Raw genomic sequence first — 24,575 nt, 5'->3', positions numbered from 1 at the left:
GTTGATACTTTAAAAACCACAATGTTCATGCCTGAAACTCCAGGTTCTTTGTCTGAAACATCCATTGAAATACAATCATCAGCCACTTCATCAGAGGCAGTAACAACAGTTGTTACTGGAACTTTGACAAAAATCCCAACAACACATAAAGAAGTGCTTTTAACAGAGATGTTAACGAGAATTGAACATGTAGCATTAGAACAAACATCTACAATCACATCACTAACTTCTGCTTATATTTCTCAAATAGAGGACTGTGTCACTTCACCAGAAGCAGATTCTGTAACTGCAGTGGAAGCACTAACCCCAAAAGAACTCATTCATGAAGAAGCTTCTACAAAGACAGCACAACTTCTGACTTCTACAGTCATGAGATCTGACATGGTAATTTCCACAAACCACAATAGTTCAGAGAAAGCATTTTCATCAGGATTTGATGCGGCTTCTATAACACCCTCCCACATTACCAGAAATATTACCAACAACAGGATCTGGAACGTCACCGGAAACATTAAAAGCCACATCTGAGTCTTTGCCAGATTTGTCAAACACAGGAGTTTATGTAACTCCATTAGAAACAAAAATAAGAGCTACATCTTTATATGTCCTATTTAGGACAACAGAAGATGTTCAGAAATCCCTTCCAAGTGACTCTACACCAATCCAAGGGCTGGAATCCTTAAAACAGTCTGATGCAATCACAGCTGTGCCTGAATACGTCACAGACACAGCTTCTACAAAAGCACCAAATAAAGATCCTTCAACCAGAATTCAGACTAGTTCATCTACTGCTGATCTTGTGACACTTGCTCTTACTAGCACAGCAGACGCTACTTTAAAAACCACTATGTTCATGCCTGAAAGCAGTGCAACTACTTTGTCTACTGTTGAACTTGTGACAGTTTCTACCTATGGCACCACGGTTGAAACTTTAAAAACCACAGTGCTCATGCCTGAAACCAATATTGTTTCAGCTCCAGGTACTTCACCTGTGACATCCAGTGAAATTCAATCATCAGCCATTTCAACAGAAGTATTGAAAGCAGCTGAAACAAGAACTTTAATACCATCAACAGAAGTTCTTTTACCAGAGATTTTAACAAGAGCTGAACATGTTGAACAAGAAAAAACTAGCAAGACCACATCTACAACTTCAGCCAGTATATCAGCAACATATGAGGCTGTGACATTACCAGAAACTGTATCAGAAACTGTGGTTGAATCAGATTCTGTAACTACAGTGGAAGCAATGACCTCACCAAAACTCATTTACATAGAAAGTTCTTCCATGGCAGCAGAGCTGCTGAATTCAGCAGTCATGAAATTTTCCACAGTGATCTCCACAAACAATAATATTTCAACCAAAGAATCTTCCTCAGTAACAATAACTGCAACTCAAACAGCAGAGACCTTACCAGAAACATTAACAGCAGCTAGACATGGATCTTTACCAGAAACATCAAATGATAATAGTTCAACCAAAGAGCCTTTATCAGTAACAACAACAGCAACTCAAGCAGCAGCCATATTACCAGAAACATTAACAGCCACTTCTGAAACTTTACCAGATATGTCAAAACCACAAGGGCATGTAACTTCACCGAAGATGAACATAACATCTTTAAATTTATCACCAACAATGGGTATGACTGCAGTTGCAACTGAACTGCCAGTGACTGCAGACTCTACAGCTACAAAGGCAACCCTGACACCAGCAGCTACTGGTGCATCACTGACTTTGACTGAGAAATCAACTGTGAATCTGAATACAGTCAAGCAGTCTCTTGTAACCTCCATTCAGACCAACCCTTTAAGTCAGTCTGCTCCTTTTATTCAACCTCTTATTGAGTCTGTCACAACCACATCTACTCTTACATCTACTGCTGAACCTGCAAGACTTTTTGTCTCTGGATCAGCAGCTGAAATTTTCACAACTCTCGTAACAGGTGTGATGTCCACAGCTGACAATAGTCAAACTAAAGGTCCATTCGCAAGAACAGCTGTATCAGAAATGTCATCAACATTTCAAAGAAGTCTACCAGAACGTTCATCACTTACGTCTTTGAGTTTAACAGAAACATTTCCAACACTGTTAGTAGGTGACCCTGTAACTTTACCAGAAAGCTCCACTTTGGTAACACTGCCAGAAACATCAGCAACAGATGAACATGCAACTTCAACAGCAGAAACATTAACATCTGTAACATTAGGACAAAGAGAAACCACTCCTGCATCTACACAACATTTTTATATTGCAACAGAATTGGATGCTTCTACAATTACAAAGCCCACGGAAGACCAGACATCATCCACGGCTGTAATAATCTCTGAAGCTATCACTGCTGTAAACACGAGCACTTCTGTTATTTCAACTACTTCCTTAGTCATTCAGGCTGCAACAGTCATAGCTGAACCAGCTAAAGCAGAAGAAGGAGTTCTTACTTTACATCTTCGCATGCAAAGAGTTTTCATTTCTGCTTACAACAACCCTTCCTCAGCCGAGTACATCACTCTGGCCAAAAATGTCACTTCTGAAGTAAGAAAACACACATATGTATATACAGTGTATGCATCTTAGCAGTAGGAATGTTTTTACTTATAAAATCATCATACATCATTAAAATATATACAAACATAAATCCAGTAAAAAGTGTCATAAATGTATAATATACATATATATATTACTTTTGTTGAAAATGACATAATTTGTGCAAAAATGTCAGAAGTCTCTGATGCTCCAGCTTTTATCACACCACAGTATGACTGTCAATAGCCAGAACTCTGCGGTGTACTTTATAACAAAATAGGCTATTTTTTTTACATTGACTGTGTTATTTAATGTAAATACAAGCAAGTACACTTTAAATTTAAAGTAAAGGTATATTTATGGAAGCCTTTGATATTTGCTTTGGGATTGCTGAATGCCTATGTTTGTGTGCCGTGACACACAATACTAGTCTATGTTGCCAAGAAAGTTCAGTCACCTTTCAGTACAGTTCAAAATGACTGATGTTTCTATTTAAAATTCCTAGTTAATTATTTTTTTCTGGACATTTTATGTGCACACTTTTTATCATTCTAGTTTGCTTTACTAATAATAATAATGTTAATAATAATAGCAACTTTATTTATAGTGCCTTTATAATATTGATAGGAGTTTGATTTTGATTTTCTATTCTTGTTACTGTTTGGTGGGAGCAATGTAAGAGGGAAAAAATCAAAATATAATGATTTCTTTTAGGAAACAATTTTTAGTGAGAAAAAAGAAGCCTGATTTCAAATCTAATGTATTGCCTAATCTCAGTCCTGCTACTAGTGCTTAAAAATAGAAGGTGGAAAAATAATCATATCTGTTGTGTAACTGCAGCTTATACCATAAACTGCCAAATAAGTCATTGCTAAACATTGACTGTCTTTGTTTTCTTGTCTCCATCTGCAGGCCTAATTCAGTGGGTGTGGACGTTCAGCTAATCTTTCAAAATGAAACAGTTGTTCCAAATACAACATTCACAGTTGAATTACTAAAATCAGCAATAAATGACTACAAGGTTTTCCTAGACATTATCCCATCCAGTATCACTGCTAGTGAGTGTTCAATACTTAATATTTATCAATTGAATAAAGTTTAATGGTATTCTTCCAATATTATTTAAGTATTGTGTACTTAAAATACTTTTTGCAGTATGCAGTGTTTTTGCAGAACGTAATATTAATGGAAAAGATTGATTTTATAAAATGTCTTTAAATGACCCCACCTGCTTCCATGTTCCCTCTCACAGCACTGGGCCAGGAAGTACTGACAACTTTGAGTACAAGCACCACCACTAGGACCTCCGCCCCCACCATGACCACGGTCACCACCAGTCCTATGGAAACCCAAACCACCAAAAACCTTACAAAACAGCCATTCAGTACAGCCACAACATCTCTAGATAGTATACTGACCATCTTGTTCATGGTCATTTTTCATTGATTCATAATTTGTAACGAATTTAATATAAGAATTTAATATAAGAGCCATTTAAAAACGGTACTAGACTACGTTTAATAGATTTTAATTCTTTATAGGCATTGTATATATAACTTTATAATTAATTGGTGATAGTGAATATAACATTTTGATTGTGATGAGTGTGTTGTAATGTAATCTAAAAGATCTGCCGACACTGGTGACATGTTCAGACTTTCCAAGTCTTAAACTGATGTATGTAACAGTTTATTATTCTTTGTGTATTCTAAGCCTGACCACCTTTCTTCTAAATTTTAACTTTTTATTCCTTAATCCTTAAGAACAGAGAGATCTGTTGCAATAAACCAGTAACCAAAGCAGGCAGTCAACTAATCAATTAGTGTAGAAGCAGTTCTGTAAGTAGTAATGAGCCAAAATTTATTCACACGTACAGGAAATGTCATTATTGCTCAAGGGTGTCAAACTATTTATTGAAAAGCACAGGTTCACATTATTTTTCCAACAAACTTTGACCACGCTGTTCAATAAATGATTTTAAAAGCATGTAGTCTGTATGTTATTTGTTTTATTGGATTCTCCTATTTTTTTTATTAGTCACACTTTATTTTATTGTCACAAAGCAGCTTTACAGTAAATTCAGATCCAATCCCCAAATGAGTGTCGCCAAGGGCAGCAGTGGCAAGTAAAAACTCCCTAAGAGCAAGAGAAAGAAACCTTGAGAGAAACCAAAACTCAAAAGAGGAACCCATCCTCTTCTGGTCGACACTGGATAGCAAAACAATATTTAAAATATAGAAAAGGGAAAAAACAGCCTGTCATTGGACAGAAATATTTAGATTCACCAATGATTAACTGATAACTACTGTTAGAGGCCTATCAGAGTAACATTGAGAAATAAATCTCATTTCAGAGCTGATTTTACTTTGTAGCTCTCTGTGCTGTGTGAGGGCATGCAGAGATTGCTGGTAGGCGGGCAGTAACACTGTTTAACGTTTCTAAAAGCTGCTCTTTGTGCTGACCGCTCTCTCTGTCTGCTCTTGCCCTGTCAGCACAGATCACACAGCTCAGCTCCAACATGTCAGATAAATCCACACACAGAGCATCTCCAGCAGTTCAACACCAGTAAATGTCCTGAAGCAGCTGAAGGCGTTACTGACAGAAATGTGCTGAACAGCAGAGCCTCATCAGAAACACTGCAGATCAGAAACCTTAGAACCTTCAGCAGCTTCACCTTTCTGGACTCTTGTTCCTGAGAGTTCACCTGCAGGAGCTTCAGCTTCTCTACAAACACTGGAGGAGCTTCAGACTGGAGATCGAGTTCAGCTGAAAACAACTGGATTAACAACATACTAAATTTGGTTTTTGACTAAATTTGATTTTTCACTTAGCAGGACGTGATTTAATTGGATGACGCAGAACGTCTTTGTCACGCCCACATGCAGCCAGCTGAAGGGGGGAGTGCATTCACATCCGTCGATGTGGAGGAGCAGTGTAAATGTACCGTAAGGGCTGGATTATACTTTCTGCATCTAGTGTCGCGCGCACGATGACGGAAGCGTTCAGACTGGAAACTGAGTTATTATCAGAGACTGAATAACTTGCACTGTTGCATAGAAGTAAAGGGTGATATTTCTGCCATTTATTGATTGTATGACTGTTCAGAAGAGGAACTGTCCATTCCTTTGTCTTAATCTAAATCGTTTTACAAGCTAAAAGAGTGAAAGAGTTTTTTTTTTCAGAGTTTTTTCTCTATATGGTGAATTCTGAGTTTTGTTTGCTGTTTGAATTTTGTCTCATTTTGAAAAGAGGACACTACTGTGTAAAAGACTGAATCCACCAGTTCTACATGGTCATCCCCGTTTGTTACCTAGTATCTTGGTATTGATTACACAGTTTTTCTTTCAAAAAGAAAAGAGAGCTGAAACTAAGAGAACAAGCACTTTAATTCATTTTTTAAATAAATATTTCTTTTTTTTGGTAATTGCTGTCTCTCTAATTCTACATTTCTCTAGGAGTGGGGCATCTCACCTGTCTTGTTAGATCTGGGGCGGGCGGGTCTAATGCTAGGTCTGACTGATACATGTCTAACTTACATTTCACACTTCAGGTTGCTGCTGTGATTCAGATAATTCCTGAAGCCCACCTTGCCATATCTTTCACATACATACACACTGATCATTCCTTGCAGCAAGATAGGTACCAACATACTACATGGGTGAGTGTTGAGACTGAAAGTATCGGGGGTGGGGACACAGATCCTGTCACTTACTCGATTTTCCTAGATAAAGTGTTAAAAATAATCCCTACTGGGTGGAGGGACCACCCCTGCCTACATATAAAAAAATAAAGGTAGCCAAAAGCTAAAATGGTTGTTAATTTATAGTTATTTTTTAAAAAGCAGTTTAATCTGAGTGCATTTCTCAAGGTTCACATTCATGAAGTAGTTTTGATTTTAGTGTGGAGAAGATTTCCAGGCTTCATTTCCCCTTTTAGAGCACATATGTTGGGTTTTTAGGTCATATAAACAGATCCAGCACTGAAAATGTATTAATAACATCTTGATAATTACAGTTCCAGATCCATCATTGCTCAGACAGTAAGCCAGTTCACCAGCAGAGGGCAGCAGAGAGAGCTCCTAAAATGACCCTGAAGCTCTTACTGTGAGGGTCCATGTTTGTCAGTGTGTGTGGGGCGGGGGCGGGGGCGGGGGGGGGGTGAAGTGTTCCTTCTGACGTTCCACAGTTCCATCCACTGATTGACCTCTCCGTGCTCCGCTCACAAATGAGGACCTTCTTAGCTGCTGTTACCAGGTTAGACCAGCTTCACACAGCACTGGGATTCAGTCTAATCCCATTCAGCCTAATGAGAAACTGTAGAGCTGAACTCAGTTTGTATCAGAGAGCCTAAACTGACCCTCACAGAAATGTCCTGTAGGAGTCCTGAAGGAGTTGGACTCTCTGTTCAGGGATTGTGCAGCTATCAAACAGAACAAACTCCTTCAGGACAGAGTTCGTACCTAAAGAAAGATCCAGCTCTGTTTGTGAGACACACTGACTCAGCTTTATTAACAGACTAGATCAGAAACTGTGATGAAGTCTAGACCGTCTCGCGCTCCGCTCCTCCTCTGCTAGCGGCTCCAGACGCCTTTGATGATCGTCTGAATCTTTTGGAGTTTGAATCATCAACTGTCATTTCTGCTGATCTGAATGAGCCGCTAACAACACGACTAGCAGAGCGTAATTTAACTGGATCAGGAGAGACTTTATCTCATCAAACTGCTCTGTATGATGGGATATTCAGCTTTACTGTGTACTGGGTCTGTTTTTAAGGACTTTTCAGTGTCCAGTGTTAGCTGACCTCATCACTTTTGCACCACATGTTAGCTAGCATGCTAGTGCTAGCCTGTCATCCAAATGAGTTTGGTAAAAACAATTAGCACATTTTAATAACAGCATTTAGCACAACATTCATTCATCCAACAAGTAAACAGTTTTTTTTAAATAATTTCAGTAGCAGTGATGTGAGCTATATGCTGTTTTCTCTGGTGTTTACCTGAACAGAGTAACTTTTGATGCAGCTTTTTATTAACATATTTTAATATTCGATAAATTAACTGCATATAGCTACATTAATGTTCATTTGGTTGTGAAACTGAAGTACCAAATATTTGGTAAATGTACATTTTGATGTATTTCAGTAGCTAAACATGTTGGTTAAAACACTGAATGCTTTAGAATAATGTTCATCTTATTCTATAATGCATTACAATCTACTGCTGGACTTTAACCATCTGCCTGTTTCACTTATACCACATTTTCTGTTTTAATATATTTTAGAGAAATCTGTATAAAATGTGGGGCGGCATGGTGGTGCAGTGGGTAGCGCTGTCACCTCACAGCAAGAAGGGCCTGGGTTTGATTCCTTTCTGTGTGGAGTTTCCTCTCTCCGGTTTCCTCCCACAGTCCAAAGACATACAGCCAGGCCTGTTGGACATGAGTGAATGTGTATGTCTGTCTGTCTGCCCTGTGATGGACTGGCGACCTGTCCAGGGTGTATCCTGTCTTCCACCCAATGACAGCTGGAATAGGCTCCGGCAACCCCCGCGATCCTGAGGAAGAAGCGGCTTAGAAGATGTGTGTGTGTGTGTGTATGAAATGTCCATCCAGATGACCCCTGATGATGTCAGTGGATGTTCAGAGGTTTGTAATGTTCTTCTCTTATTTCTCAAACTCATTCTTGCAGTAATAGTGTAAGGCTGGTTCATAGTTAATAGGATGCTGTACAGACTTTAACAGTGCCTGTTGAAGAAAGAGCTTCGTGATACCAGATATTTATAAGAGTTTATTCAGGACAGTGAATATGATGAGACTGGATCTGTATAATAAGACAGAACACAGTGAAACATGTACAGGTGATGTTATTATTTGGCTGATTAACTATGTACAGATTAAATGTGTACAGACTAATAATCTGAGAATATGGTCACTGTGGATGAACTGAAATATCTCAGCCACACAGTAAACAAAAACAACTGTTCTTTCAGAATGATGTGATAAAGAATATCTGAAGGGTTTCATTCTAAAACACACTGTGGGCCACTTTCAGGACTTTTCTGTTTTTTCATGATCTTGTTGAGAGTGAGCTTTACACTTACAAGTGATATTAATATTGCTATAATTAATACCACCTTTACTCACACTGACACACAAAAACTCTTTCCTGTTACGATGTCAACACAGATCAGACGCTCGCAGGTAAAAGGACAAGGTTGAAGTTTACTTGAGGTTTTGATGGATGTACAGAGGGCGTAGTCAAAACAGGCGAGGGTCAGAACCAGAGAGCTAGAAACCAGTCCGAGTTCAAAAAATCAAAATCTCATACAGGATCCAGCGAACAAACCAAAAAAGGGCAAAGACAAAAAGGGCAGGTCAGAAATATGAAAAACAGGTCATACACGAAAAAACTTGCAAACAAAGAATGCTCAGTACGCAACAAAAAAGGGGTGGCAATACTTCGCAAAGTTCTAAGCTAAAGCCCGGGCTTTATATACAAACTGGCTAATAAGCTGTGATGAAAAACAGGTGTGACAGTTTAGAATTCTGGTGAGGCTGAACGCTGAAATTAATGTTCATTGGTTGATGTCGGTGGAGTAGGAGTCACGTGGTCTCCCACTGATTCATGGGAGTTGTAGTCCTCGGGGCCGTTCAAGGACTCAAGGGATCTGAGCGAAAAGGAACAGGTGGAGGAGGCATCCTCGGCAGAAGGCGTGACAGTTCCTCATTATATTAATGTTATTTATATTTATTTTAATATTACTGATTGTCTAAATACGTAAATACTTGTCAGATAAATAGTTTTTGATATCATTTTCTCAGATGCTTAAAACTTTTGCACAGTACTGTATATATAAATAACACTTTCAGTTACAGTCTGTAAAGTTGTGACTAGTCAGTTTTTCACATCCTAAAATGTTTCTGTGTGAGAAAAGATCCTCATTTACAATGTTGAACAGGTGTGATGATCAGTGGTGCTGAGTTTTTACCTCCATCATTGGGACAGGGGCTAAACAACGGATAGATCTTTTCATTGAAAGACTGACCAGTGAAAGAGTAAATATGACATCTGGACTCAACATCATAGAAGGAGACCAGACCCTCCTCATAATCCACAAACACCCCCACCTTCTGGGGGGCCTGTTTCAGGGAGAGTGGAACAGAGGGAGTGTCCAGAGCTTTATATTCAGTCTCATTCCTCAGACACACAGACCAGTATCCTTTCTTAGGGCTGGCTTTAATCAGACCCTTCCTGTTGAAGGACTCTCTGACCACTCCTATATCCCACTCAGTCTTCCCTCTGACCTGCACCTCATAGTAAAATCTCCCTGAGGAGAACCCCTCCTTTCCCAGAACACAGGCACAACCATCAAACCTCTTTGGATTATCAGGGAGATTCTGTCGAGTGTCTCCATGTGTTACTTGTTTCCCATCATCAGAGAGGATGAGGTATGGCTTTGCTGTTTCAGGATCCAGAGTTACATCCACTGAGAGAAACACACACAATTTAAACCCATTTAAACAACAAACAGCATGAAATAGAGAAGGTACACATATTTAGTTATGTGATCAATAAGAGTCTAAATACCTGCATATTGTTGAATTCTCTTCATTTCTGTTTGAAAAAAAGAAATAAAAGATAATAAAAGTGAGTCCACTCATTTATAATTTTGCTTAAGTAAAATTCAATTCCTCATTAATCTAATCCTAAATAGAGCTCACTGACCTTAACACAGAAGGACATAGAATACAATTTTGCAACACTTGAACATTAATGCTGTAACTTTTAGACCAAAAGACACATCATAAATGGTAAATTTAAAAAATATAAGGTGAAATACAATTTGTTGAATAAAATGTTTGAAAACTGTAAAACCACAAGTAAGACATTAAATCCTAATGAAACTGTTTCAGAGCTCTAATTTGAGGTGACAGTATCAGGTTTAATCATCCAGTCCAGTTCTAATTCGTCTCCTACTGCTCTGGTTTACTATCTAGTTATCAGCTCTCAACTGCATTTATATCTAATAATTAAAGAGAGTTAAATCTACTGAGCTGTTTAAAGTCAAAGGAAACTTATTCAGACTGAACTGAGCAGAAAGTCCAACATCTCACTGAGTTCATCACATGATCTGGTAGAAAGCAGGTTTAAGAGTCTTAAACACCTTTAATATATAGAAATACAGTCATTTAGCTGCTCACTGATAAGAGTTAATCCAGAATGCTGTATTTTTAAGAAGCTGGTTATAAAGATGCTGTTTCCTCTGCTGTCCTGCTCCACTCATCACATTAAAACAGCACAGCATCCTGTTCAGTTTGGGTAGATTGGGCTCAATCCAGAATATCATTTTACCCAAATTTCTACCAAAATAACTGTTCCTCAATTGTGTTTTTCACTGCTATTTACACTAGTCTTTCAGTGAAGATGATCTGTTGAATAACTTTTATTTCAGTTATGAAATATGAAGATATTTGTCAGTTTAAATCCTAATAAACAAATTCTCATAGATGGGAGTTTCTAATATAATAATCCAGGATTTAGCATTGAAATGTACCAAACCTGCATTTCTACCATCAGGACCTTAATGAGTTCTTGAAATCCCATCCTACAGTATAACTCCTCAGAAGCTCTTACTGCTCAGTAACACTTACTGATGTCAGGAAGCTTCTCCATCTCCTCACTGAGTGATTGCTGAAGCTGAGACAGAGCTCCCCTCAGAGTCTCCACACTCAGATGAGTCTTAATACTGACGTCAGTCCAGTTCTTGGTGAGTGGACGGCTGCAGAGGGACGGGTAAACCTACAGTCCAGCAGGAGAGAGGAGAAATCCCTCAGCATGGGCAGTGCTGTCCTGTGCTGGACTGCATTACTATTGAGAAACAGAGGGACTCTGACCTGTAGGAGGTGGAGGTGGTCCTCAGTGTGTGAGAGCTGCTCCAGCTCAGTGTCTCTCCGCTTTAGCTCAGTGATTTCCTGCTCCAGCTCTTTAATGAACTCTTCAGCCTGCCTCTCTGCTGCTTTCTGCTTCTCCTCCATCACCTCAAGCAGCTCCGCCTGGCTTCTCTCAATGCAGCTCAGCAGAGCTCTGAAGACCTCCACACTGTCTGCTTTCTCCTTCTCTGTGTTTCTCTGAAAGGGGACAAATCAGATTCTGTGTCTGTTCACTGTATTTTTGTACAAGCTTCCAGAAGGGGGAGTTTCACTGTGTAGTTTGAGAGGTTTATTGTTCCAATAACGGATCTAAAAACTATGAAGATGAAGTAAAAGCACTGATAGCCGTTTTCTAACCTTCTTATAGCCCATCTGTGTACACTATACAAAGGATCACCACCCTTGTAAACTTACTGTTCAAATTAGCACAACGTAAAATATAGACATGAATTCATTATAAAATAACTTTACCATTATTTGCAAAATATATAATAAAAACAACTAGTTAATTCCATGCCAACTCACCTAGGACCTCTCCGTCTGTCTGTTCAGCCTGTCCTTTACCAATTTAATTCAATATTCATCATCATCATCATCATCATTAACTGCTTAATCCAGTTAGGGTCGCGGTAGCAGTTGGGAGAGCAGAGAATCCCAGATGACCCTGTCCCCTGCAACTTCCTCCAGCTCATTCCAGGGGACCCCAAGCTGCTCTCAGGCCAACTTGGAGATATAATTCCTCCAACGGGTCCTAGGACGACCAAGGGATCTTGTCCCAGTAGGCCTGGTAAACCCCACTGGGAGGTGTTCAGGATCAGATACCCGTACCACCTCAATTGGCTCCTCTCAATTCGTAGGAGTAGCGGCTCTACTACGAGCTCCTCAGGGATGTCCAAGCTCCTCACCCTATCAAGCTAATTCTTTTGGTCATTATCCACAGCTCATGACCATAGGTGAGGGTCGGGATGTAGACCGACCAGTAAACAGAGAGCTTTGCCTTATGGCTCAGCTGCCTCTTCACCACTACAGTCTGGTACAGTGACTGCATTACTGCTGCTGCCTGTCCCAGCCTGTGGTCGTTCTCAACATCCCTCTTCACATCACTCGTGAACAAGACTCAGAGATACTTAAGTTCCTTCACCTGAGGCAGGTCCTTTCCCCTTACCTGGAGTGGAATGCCATCCTTTTCCGGGCTAGGACCATGGACTTGGAGGTGCTGATCCGCATACCAACCACTTCACACTCAGCTGCAAACCGTTCCAGTGAGCGCTGGAGGCATCCATGCGATCCAACCAAATGGACATTATCATCTGCAAATTGCAGAGACGCCACCCTCCGGCCTCCACGCATAATGCTCTCCTGACCTCGGCTACGCCTTGACACCCTGTCCACAAATATCACGAACAGGAGTGGAGAAAAGGCACAACCTTGGTGGAGTCCAACACTAACACTGAATGAGCCTGACCTAATGCAGAGTATATAAACACAATTCTCACTCTGGGCGTACAGAGACCAAATGGCTCACAGTAGTAGTCCCGGCACCCCATACTCCCGGAGGACCTCCCACAACATATCTCGGAGAACACAGTCGTAAGCCTTCTCTAAGTCCACGAAACATATGTAGACTGGGTTGGCAAACTCCCATGCCCCTCAACAATCTGTGAAAGGGTGAAAAGCTGGTCCATTGTTACATGGCAACAGTTCAGAATCTTATGAAGAAAATATCCCATAATATCTCATAACTAAAAACTAATTAGAGTGCAGCTTTCAATTCTTGCATGGATTCAACAGTTAAATTGAAGGTTTTGCTCAATTTTTTTCATGAAAGTCTGTGAAGTAACTGGACGCAACTAAAGTAGTAAAGCCTTATCTTTGCTCAAATGGTCACAACATCCCAGTCCTTAATGGCTGATGGGCAACAAAATAGAACAAAACAAAATTTACCACTGTTTATAATGTTCAATGTTCAACAGTCATTTCTAAATTAATTAAACACATATTTTAATTGAACATATTTTGGACGAATATTTTGAGATCAAAAAGATTGTAAAAATGTTGATTAACTGTAGGATGTAATCTTACTTATGTATGATTATGAATGGACAGTATCTTTGACTCACTTTGTTGAGCTCTACACAGTGTTTGATTTCCTCAATCTTCTTTAGTTCGTCCTGGATCATCTGCTGAACTTCTGCCTGGGTCTTCATCAGCTGAATCTATAGAAATTAAACACATCATGAGCCAATCATTGATTTGAGGACATTTTTATCATAGAAAAACACACAAGCTAATAATTGTCTAAATGTCCCTCACCTTCTTCTGTCCACTCTCCTCCTCTACAGGAACAGTGCTGTGAGTCTTGTGGTCTCCCTCAGTGCAGAACTGACACACACACGTCTGGTCGTCTCTACAGAACAGCTCCAGGGGTCTCTGGTGTTTCTGGCAGATGTAGTCCTCCAGGTTCTCCACAGGGTCCATCAGTTTGTGTTCCTTTAATGAAGAAACTCTCTGATGAGGTTCCAGATGAATCTTGCAGTAAGAGTTCACACAGCTCAGACAGGACTTTAGAGCCTCCAGCTTTTCCTCAGTGCAGGATTCACACAGCACCTTTTTAGGTTTGGAGGGAGGTTTTTCTGGAGCTCTGCTGGACTTCACCTGATCTGACTTCCTGAACTGAGCAGCCAGTCCAGAGATGAACGTGTTCACACGTAGCTCAGGCCTTTTGGAGAACTCCTCCTTACAAAATGGACACTGGCAGCGTGGACTGCTGTCCCAGCACTCTTTGAGACACACCATGCAGAAGTTGTGTCCACATGGAGTCGAGACTGGATCAGTGAACACATCCAGACAGAGAGAGCACTGGAGCTGATCTTCAGACAGGACACTGCTGGAGGAAGCCATGACTGACTGAGGAGACAGAGAGACATCATGAAGGGGATCTGAGACGAGAGCTGAGCAGCACTGAGAAAACTCAATATGGAGACATTGTACACACATCTCACAGCGTAACGGTAACAGATGGTATTTAAAGTGGCATTAGTTAATAGTGCTGCTACTCTGTGCTAAAAGAATGTCTTACAGATCTAATATAGTTTGTATTTATTGGACTATTTTGTTCTGTTTTCTTCTCTTAAAACGACACCAAAGGGAACCAGACAGAACACACAAAGGATATTTAATTTATATTTAATATTTATGTATTTTGAACTGTTCTTTAAAGCAATCTGACCCGTCAGATGACACACACTGCAGTTACCTGTGACGTTCTGGATATCATGAGTAAAGAACTCAAAATAGAGTTAAAAAGCTAAAAACTACCTGCTTGGCAACAGAGACCATCATGGATATAATGCTGATTATCTATCAAATATATTGCTATCAATATGACTAAATCTGAAAAGTGATCATTTTCAAAATCATCCTGAGATAATTATCTATAGATCATTTTCTCAGCATAATGATCTTGAGATATATAGAGAAAAACTAAAAGTATTCCTCACTCCACCCTGTAGATGCCAATACCTCATTCAGACAGTGTCCCTTTCACTGCTACCTCTCCAAGCCCACTGTCCGTGTTTCAGGCCTGGAAGTTGTGTATCTGATATTGGAGCTATTCTGATGGAAACTGACCACTATATAGCTCTTTATTCTGAACTCAGTCTCAAACACAAAGACACCTCAAACAGTGTACTGATGCCATCTAGAGTACAAAGAAGATGCCTCACCCTTACATTCACTCCAGAAAAGTGTCTTCAGATAAATATCCTGACAAATGTGTCGAGATAATTATACAGAGAAAACATCTTGAGAAGATTATCTTAGGAAAAAAAGGTCATTTTGGAGGCAGGAGATTTTTTTACTCATTGTAGAAACACCAAAGCATTTCTTTTCTACACGTCCCTTTGTGGAAGAAACGTATCAAAATAATTCATAAACTGAAATAAACACATGAATGAATGAATGAATAAATAATTAAATAACGTGGCATAAAGCAAAAAGAAGTACATGTGAAGAATAAAACGATAAATAAAGAGATTAATACATATAAGTATGTATGCATAAATAAATGAATGTGTATACATGCATATGAGCAGAAATACTGAAATAAATGAATTACTATTTTACTTTTTTTTATTTCTGTATTTCATTCTCCAGTCTATGCTAATGAGGTGGTTAACACTCAAGTTTTCATCGGGCTCGGGTCAGTACCAGAACCTCTAACTCTGTCCTTCAGGACACTCAGACAATGACCCAGATAGAACAGTTTACTGCAGCATGATCTTTTATATTTATGATATTGTTGTAGGCAGAAGAGTTTTACTGAACGACGGATCAACGTGTTAAAATATCAGCTAAAATCAGAATCAGAATCACTTTATTTCTCCAAGTATGTCACACATACGAGGAGTTTGTCTTGGTGAGTGCTCACATGACATGTTAACACACTAATAACACATATTCCACAGAAAATAAGTCAGTTGACTAAGGAACACATGAAATGACAATAAAATAAATATATATAAATATAATCCAACATATATAAATAACTAAAGACAAGGAAAATTATTTTTGTTCATACTGTAAAAGGCAATTCAGTGTGCTTTACATAAATAAAACCAAAAGAAAAAATAGAGATAAACTATAAAAATAAAAAGACATATAAAAGTGATAAAAATACAAAAAAAAGCATTTTAAGAACGTCACTGTTGATGAAACATTTCTGTTTCTGACCCACATTTTCTGTTAAATCAGTGTTTTTACTCTTTTCTTCTGTTTTTAAGAATCAACAGTCAACAGTGCTGAGTCACTGCAAGTTCTGTTGATGTTCTGTTGTAAATCTTTAAATAAATACACATTAAATAAAAAGTAAAAAAAGTAAAAAACAGTTTACAGGTGAAATTGCAGAGAAGAAGCAATATAGAGAGAAAGAGCGAGGGAGAGGGAGTGATTGAGCAATACATGTGAGAGAGAGAGTTAAAAAAGAGACAGAGGGAGGTAGAGAAAGAGCTAGAAAGAGAGAGGGAGCGATAGAGCGAGAGAGAGCATGATAGAGATACAGAGACAGATGGTGGGTCAGAGAGAGAGAAACTAAGATAGATAGATATAGATAGACAGAGAAAGACAGAGACAGAGAGAGAGAGAGAGAGAGAGGATGAATCATCTCAGTCCTGCAGTGAACTGAGCTGAGCTCCGGATCTTTACACACCCAGCCAACGCCCTGATAGACCACCCATCACCCAGCCCTGTTTGAGACCACCCAGAACACGACCCCCCGGTTGATGATGACCCCCTGATCATTCAGTAACGCTGTGCCCAGTGTTTAGTGATCAGATCAGACTCTGAAAGACAGTGAACTGTATGAGAGTGAAATCAGTCCCATTGGTCTGACTGATCAGCTCCACACTCCACCTCTTTAACGGCTCTAAAAGCTGCTCTTTGTGCTGACCGCTCTCTCTGTCTGCTCTCGCCCTGTCAGCACAGATCACACAGCTCAGCTCCAACATGCCAGATAAATCCACACACAGAGCATCTCCAGCAGTTCAACACCAGTAAATGTCCTGAAGCAGCTGAAGGCGTTACTGACAGAAATGTGCTGAACAGCAGAGCCTCAGCAGAAACACTGCAGATCAGAAACCTTAGAACCTTCAGAAACACTGCAGATCAGAAACCTTAGAACCTTCAGCAGCTTCACCTTTCTGGACTCTTGTTCCTGAGAGTTCACCTGCAGGAGCTTCAGCTTCTCTACAAACACTGGAGGAGCTTCAGACTGGAGATCGAGTTCAGCTGAAAACAACTGGATTCTGTTCACGAAGCAGCTTCGCGCTTTACTTTCGCTTCTCCGGGGTGACGTCACTAGGTCACGCCCATCGTTTCAACGCGGCAGTGTGTTGCAGTTGCGAGTTTCGGCCACCAGGTGGAGGAGTTTAATAACTGAATTACAGAGTCCTAATGTCCATCTTTTTCACAGCAAAGACAGAAACACTTCACCTTCTTCAACAGTGTGAAAGTGGATCTGACTGAATGAAGATGTTTAATGTGCTACTTAATCTGAGCTGTTTTACAGACATTAGACCCTTTAAGTGCTGTCAGTTTTCTGATCTTCTGGTTTGAAGAATTTCCTTTAATTTTACAATTGGATTCTGTTAAAATGTTTTATAGAGTAAAAGCAACCAAACGTTTCTAAAATCCTCCCAAAAAGTATAGTGTTTTTTCCAAGAAGTTTCATGTGAGTGCATTTCTCAAGGTTCCCATTCATGAAGTAGTTTAATTTTAGTGTGGAGAAGATTTCCAGGCTTCATTTCCCCTTTTAGAGCACATATGTTGGGTTTGTAGGTCATATAAACAGATCCAGCACTGAAAATGTATTAATAACATCTTGATAATTACAGTTCCAGATCCATCATTGCTCAGACAGTAAGCCAGTTCACCAGCAGAGGGCAGCAGAGAGAGCTCCTAAAATGACCCTGAAGCTCTTACTGTGAGGGTCCATGTCTGTCAGTGTGTGTGTGTGTGTGGGGGGGGAGTGAAGTGTTCCTTCTGATGTTCCACAGTTCCATCCACTGATTGACCTCTCCTTGCTCCGCCCACAAATGAGGACCTTCTTAGCTGCTGTTACCAGGTTAGACCAGCTTCACACAGCACTGGGATTCAGTCTAATCCCATTCAGCCTAATGAGAAACTGTAGAGCTGAACTCAGTTTGTATCAGAGAGCCTAAACTGACCCTCACAGAAATGTCCTGTAGGAGTCCTGAAGGAGTTGGACTCTCTGTTCAGGGATTGTGCAGCTATCAAACAGAACAAACTCCTTCAGGACAGAGTTCATACCTAAAGGAAGATCCAGCTCTGTTTGTGAGACACACTGACTCAGCTTTATTAACAGAATAGATCAGAAACTGTGATGAAGTCTAGACCGTCTCGCGCTCCGCTCCTCCTCTGCTAGCAGCTCCAGACGCCTTTGATGATTGTCTGAATCTTTTGGAGTTCGAATCATCAGCTGTCGTTTCTGCTGATCTGAATGAGCCGCTAACAACACAACTAGCAGAGCGTTATTTAACTGGATCAGGAGAGACTTTATCTCATCTAACTGCTCTGTATGATGGATATTCAGTTTTACTGTGTGCTGGGTCTGTTTTTAAGGAGTTTTCAGTGTCCAGCGTTAGCTGACCTCATCACTTTTGCATCACATGCTAGCTAGCATGCTAGTGCTAGCCTATCATCCAAATGAGCTTGGAAAAGTAATTAGCACATTTTAATAAGAGCATTTAGCATAATAATAAGCAGAAAGGCTCAACATTCATTTATCAAAAAAGTAAACAGTGTTTTTTAATAATTTCAGTAGTAGTGATGTGAGCTATATGCTAACAATGAAGCTAACTTTAAACTAGCTAGCTGCTGTTTTCTCTAGTGTTTACCTAAACAGAGTAATTTTGAAACAGCTTTTCATTAATATATTTTAATATTTAATAAAGTAATTGTTGGTAACATCATTAATATTAATTTCATAAAAATTGTGGAATTAATTTAGGAAACTGGCAAAAATACAGTGATTTATTTCTTTATTTACATTGTTCACTCGTTCACTGTGTAAATTAATTTTTATACAGTTCTGCAACTTTTAATCCAGCAAGATATAAACATATAAATGCAAATCAACCTGAAAAACATTAAGAACTAAAATAAATGTCTAGTTGTGTAAAAAGTGGTTGATATCCTGTGAGCTAGTTTGAAGAACACAGTCTGGTTCCAGGTTTCTCCTGGACGCCTCCAGAGACCACATGGATTATTAAATTCCATTAGAAGCAGCTGGTTTAACATAATGAAGCACTGATTAGATAAAGCAGGTATTGGATGAACACTAAAATAATGCTGGGCTTCGGTTAAACAAAGACACAGACAAACAAAATATTTGCCCATCGTTTAGTATCATGTGTGTTTTTTATTTCATCTGAACAAATAAACACCGACCAGATAAACAACTTTAATTTTAGTTCAGTTTCAGGTGCATAAAACTTTTGCTCAGTACTGTATAAATAAAACAGTACTTTCAGTTTCAGTCTGTAAAGCTATGATGAGTAATTTTTATTGTGATATCCTAAAATATTTCTGTGTGAGAAAAGATCCTCATTTAGAGTGTTGAACAGGTGTGATGATCAGTGGTGCTGAGTTTTTACCTCCATCATTGTTGCAGGGGCTAAAGTATGGATAGAGTTTCTCAGTGAAAGACTGACCAGTGAAAGAGTAGATATGAGATCTGGCCTCAACATCATAGAAGGAGACCAGACCCTCCTCATAATCAACAAACACCCCCACCTTCTGGGGAGCCTGTTTCAGGGAGAGTGGAACAGAGGGAGTGTCCAGAGCTTCATATTCAGTCTCATTTCTCAGCCACACAGTCCAGTATCCATCCTCAGGGCTGGCTTTAATCAGACCCTTCCTGTTGCTGGACTCTCTGACCACTCCTAAATCCCACTTAGTCTTTCCTCTGACCTGCACCTCATAGTAAAATCTCCCTGAGGAGAACCCCTCCTTTCCCAGAACACAGGGACACATCGATCAAACCTCTCTGGATTATCAGGGAGATTCTGTTCTGTGTCTCCACATATAACTTGTTTCCCATCATCAGAGAGGATGAGGTATGAATTTGCTGTTTTAGAATCCAGATTTACATCCACTGAGAGAAACACACACAATTTAAACCCATTTAACAACAAACAGCATGAAATAGAGAAGATACATATATTTAGTCATGTGATCAATAAGAATCTACAAACCTGCATATTGTTGAATTCTCTTCATTTCTGTTTGAAAAAAGGAATAAAATACAATAGAAGTGAATCCACTAATTTATAATTTTACTTAAGTAAAATTCAATTCCTGATTAATCTAATGCTCAATAGATCTCACTAAACTAAACACAGAAGGACATAGACTACAATTTTGTAACACTTGAACATTAATGCTGTAACTTTTAGACCAAAAGACACATCATAAATTGCAAATTTAAAAAAATGTTCAGTAAAATACAATTTGTTGAATAAAATGTTTGAAAACCGTAAAGCCCATAAGTAAGACAATAAATACTAATGAAACTGTTCCAGAGCTCTAATTTGAGGTGACAGTATCAGGTTTAATCATCCAGTCCAGTTCTAATTCGTCTCCTACTGCTCTGGTTTACTATCTAGTTAGCAGCTCTCAACTGCATTTATATCTAATAATTAAAGAGAGTTAAATTTACTGAGCTGTTTAAAGTCATAGGAAACTTATTCAGACTGAACTGAGCAGAAAGTCCAACATCTCACTGAGTTCATCACATGATCTGGTAGAAAGCAGGTTTAAGAGTCTTAAACACCTTTAATATATAGAAATACAGTCATTTAGCTGCTCACTGATAAGAGTTAATCAAGAATGCTGTATTTTTAAGAAGCTGGTTATAAAGACGCTGTTTCCTCTGCTGTCCTGCTCCGCTCATCACATTAAAACAGCACAGCATCCTGTTCAGTTTGGGTAGATTGGGCTCAATCCAGAATATCATTTTACCCAACTTTATATCAAAATAACTGTTCATCACTAATCTGTAGTATTTCGGTTTAGTTTTTCCATCAAAGTATATTCAGTATAGTATTTTAAAATGAAATGATAAACTGATTCTCATAGATGGGAGTTTCTAATATAGAATAATCCAGGATTTTGTACTGAAATGTTCCAAACCTGCATTTCTACCATGAGGACCTTGATGAGTTCCTGAAATCCTGTCCTACAATAAAACTCCTCAGAAGCTCTTACTGCTTAGTAACACTTACTGATGTCAGGAAGCTTCTCCATCTCCTCACTGAGTAACCGCTGAAGCTGAGACAGAGCTCTCCTCAGAGTCTCCACACTCAGATGAGTCTTAATACTGACGTCAGTCCAGTTCTTGGTGAGTGGACAGCTGCAGAGGGACGGGTAAACCTACAGTCCAGCAGGAGAGAGGAGAAATCCCTCAGCATGAGCAGTGCTGTCCTGTGCTGGACTGCATTACTATTGAGAAACAGAGGGACTCTGACCTGTAGGAGGTGGAGGTGGTCCTCAGTGTGGGAGAGCTGCTTCAGCTCAGTGTCTCTCCTCTTTAGCTCAGTGATTTCCTGCTCCAGCTCTTTAATGAACTCTTCAGCCTGCCTCTCTGCTGCTTTCTGCTTCTCCTCCATCACCTCAAGCAGCTCCGCCTGGCTTCTCTCAGTGCAGCTCAGCAGAGCTCTGAAGACCTCCACACTGTCTGCTTTCTCCTTCTCTGTGTTTCTCTGAAAGGGGACAAATCAGATTCTGTGTCTGTTCACTGTATTTCTGTACAAGCTTCCAGAAGGTGGAGTTTCACTGTGTGGTTTGAGAGGTTTATTGTTTCAATAACGGATCCAAAAGCTATGAAGATGAAGTAAAAGCACTGATAGCCGTTTTCTGACCTTATTATGGTAATCACCTCCCTTGTATTGTACCTCTTCTTGATTTTTTGGAGTTTTAAATATTGTGAACATGTTGATTATCCGAAGGTTGGAATGTTATATATTATTAGAACAGACAGTAATAACTGCAGAATAATTCACTGTTGAAACTCAGACTCACTTTGTTGAGTTTTACAGAGTGTTTGATTTCCTCAATCTTCTTCAGTCGGTCCTGGATCATCTGCTGGACTTCTGCCTGTTTCTTCACCAGCTGAGTCTGTAGAAATTAGATCATTATAACAAAGTCAGTCATTAATTTGAGAACATTTTATCATGTACAAACATAAGAGATACTAATTCATCATCTAATTGTCCCTCACCTTCTTCTGTCCACTCTCCTCCTCTACAGGAACAGTGCTGTGAGTCTTGTGGTCTCCCTCAGTGCAGAACTGACACACACACGTCTGGTCGTCTCTACAGAACAGCTCCAGGGGTCTCTGGTGTTTCTGGCAGATGTAGTCCTCCAGGTTCTCCACAGGGTCCATCAGTTTGTGTTTCTTTAATGAGGAAACTCTCTGATGAGGTTCCAGGTGAACCTTGCAGTAAGAGGTCATACAGGTCAGACAGGACTTCAGGGCTGCACATTTCTTTTCACTGCAGACGTCACAGAGCACCAGATATGTAGCAGATGTTTCTGGAGCTCTGCTGGACTTCACCTGGACTGACTTCCTGAACTGAGCAGCCAGTCCAGAGATGAAAGTGTTCACACGTAGCTCAGGCCTTTTGGAGAATTCCTCCTTACAAACTGGACACCGGCAGTGTGGACTGCTGTCCCAGCACTCTTTGAGACAGACCATGCAGAAGTTGTGTCCACATGGAGTCGAGACTGGATCAGTAAACACATCCAGACAGATGGAGCACTGGAGCTGATCTTCAGACAGGACACTGCTGGAGGAAGCCATGACTGACTGAGGAGACACAGGGACATCATGAAGGTGATCTGAGACGAGAGCTGAGCAGCACTGATAAAACTCAATATGGAGACGTTTATCAGAGATATGACAGTATTTAAGATAAACTATATGGCCAAAAGTTTGTGGACACCTGCTCATCCAGTATTTCTTCCAACATTAACAGATCTGTGTTCCCCCTCTGCTGCAGTAACTGCCTCTAATCTTCAAGGTAGGCTTTACTGTCATGACTGGCTCAATATCATGACAAATAAAAGGGAAGCACACAGTGAATAAATGAAAAAATGATTTTAATAAAAAATAAATTTAAGGATCTGGTGCAAACATCTTAAGGACAAAACTGAAGGCCAACATAACTCTAAAATAAACAAATAAACTGCAGCATAATGCCCAAAGGACATAAGAAAACTGGCCCAAAAAACCAAACTGCCCGGGACACAGAAACAAAAAACCCACCACAAGGCCACCACACAGATGTAAGTAGTGTTCTTGATGAGGCCTTCAGCCCCACCCACTACAGCTGCACCTGTAATGGCACAGGCCCATCACACACACACCCTTGAAAAAAAAACAAAAATAGGACAACAAGAAGATTGGGTCCAACAGCTCGGATCGCACAACGTCATGTCCCTGTCGCTCCATCCTGAACCACTCAGCCTCCCCAGTCACCAGTGCCCACCAGCAGCCTTGGCACCAAAAAAGTAATTTTAAAGCAGAAACTGAAGGAAAAAGGTAGCAGAAGAGAAAGAGAAAACACTGGACAAAGACAAGGCAGCAACCAAAAATTAGTTATTCACTATTAGGGCCATGTGACAAGGCATCAGCAATTATATTATCAGTACCCTTAATATGCCGAATGTCCAAGTGGTACCCCTGCAAAAACTGACACCACCTTATCAACCGCTGGTTTGGGTTCTGTAAAGAATGCAGAAAAGTACGAGGATTGTGATCTGTATACACTACCAGGGGATGACCAGAACCCACATAGACCTCAAAATGTTTCTATGCCCAAATCAATGCCAAAACCTCTTTCTCTATTATGGAATAATTCAACTGGTAGGAATTTAATTTTCTGAAAAAGAAACCCACTGGATGATCTATGCCATGCTGAGAAACCTGCAACAAAACGGCTCCCACACCTACATTGCTAGCATCAACCTTTAAAACACTGATCCAGTCGGGGTGCAGCTAAGACTGGAGCAACTGTAAGGAGTGATGTCAACTCCTCAAAACTCGCTGACAAGATGGAGTCCAGTCAAACTTAACTTGCTGTCACAACAAGTGTAAGGGGCGCTGCCACTACAGAAAAAAATTTTGCAGAAAGCATGATAGAACCCAACCATACCAAGAAAACGCATCAGGTCCTTCTTGGTGGAGGGAGTGGGAAACTGATCCATAGCTTTCACTGTAGACCGCATAGGACGCACCTGTCCCTGCCCCACAACCATACCCAAATAAGTTACAGTAGCCTTGGCAAACTCATTTAACCAGGGTTATTGTAAGTGTAGCTTTGACAAAACAATCAAACAGTGCCCTTATATGGAGATGGTGCACATCCCAGGTACCACTAAACACCACAACATCATGAAAATATTCAACACAACCCTCTAAACCAGAAACGACATGATTCATTAGACGCTGAAATGAAACAGGAGCATTTCACAATCCAAAACTCATAACCCTGTAAGAATATAGACCAAATGGTGTAATGAAAGCAGAAACATCTTGAGCTCTT

The 24,575-nt window shown here is 39.9% G+C and overlaps 1 protein-coding gene and 1 pseudogene across 1 annotated transcript; both read right to left on the bottom strand.

Annotated features, from left to right (window-relative positions):
- Window positions 1-8,663: 8,663 nt before the first annotated feature.
- Window positions 8,664-17,253, bottom strand: LOC118800388 (E3 ubiquitin-protein ligase TRIM39-like). Its single transcript, XM_036560594.1, has 7 exons — window positions 17,147-17,253; window positions 13,768-14,361; window positions 13,575-13,670; window positions 11,419-11,652; window positions 11,176-11,323; window positions 10,112-10,138; window positions 8,664-10,010 (listed from the first exon to the last, which is right to left on the bottom strand). The coding sequence occupies exons 2-7, from the start codon at window positions 14,353-14,355 to the stop codon at window positions 9,463-9,465; spliced, it is 1,641 nt and encodes a 546-aa protein (XP_036416487.1). The 5' UTR covers window positions 14,356-14,361; window positions 17,147-17,253; the 3' UTR covers window positions 8,664-9,462.
- Window positions 17,254-19,575: 2,322 nt separating this feature from the next.
- On the bottom strand, window positions 19,576-23,306 carry LOC118800387 (annotated as a pseudogene).
- Between the last annotated feature and the right edge of the window lie 1,269 nt (window positions 23,307-24,575).

This window comes from Colossoma macropomum, unplaced genomic scaffold (assembly GCF_904425465.1).
Source record: "Colossoma macropomum unplaced genomic scaffold, Colossoma_macropomum, whole genome shotgun sequence".
NCBI classification, from domain to species: Eukaryota; Metazoa; Chordata; class Actinopteri; order Characiformes; family Serrasalmidae; genus Colossoma; species Colossoma macropomum.
The sequence above is the reverse complement of the archived record's forward strand: the minus strand, read 5'-3'. Positions and strand labels throughout refer to the sequence as shown.

Bases quoted from the DNA above. Each gene is read 5' to 3' on its own strand.
- LOC118800388 (XM_036560594.1), bottom strand. From the start codon at position 14,355: ATGGCTTCCTCCAGCAGTGTCCTGTCTGAAGATCAGCTCCAGTGCTCT. The intron at 11,653-13,574 runs GTGAGTCAAAGA...GTCCCCTTTCAG, and splicing joins ACTGTGTAGAGCTCAACAAA to AGAAACACAGAGAAGGAGAA. The intron at 10,011-10,111 runs GTATTTAGACTC...TGTTTCTCTCAG, and splicing joins GAGAATTCAACAATATGCAG to TGGATGTAACTCTGGATCCT.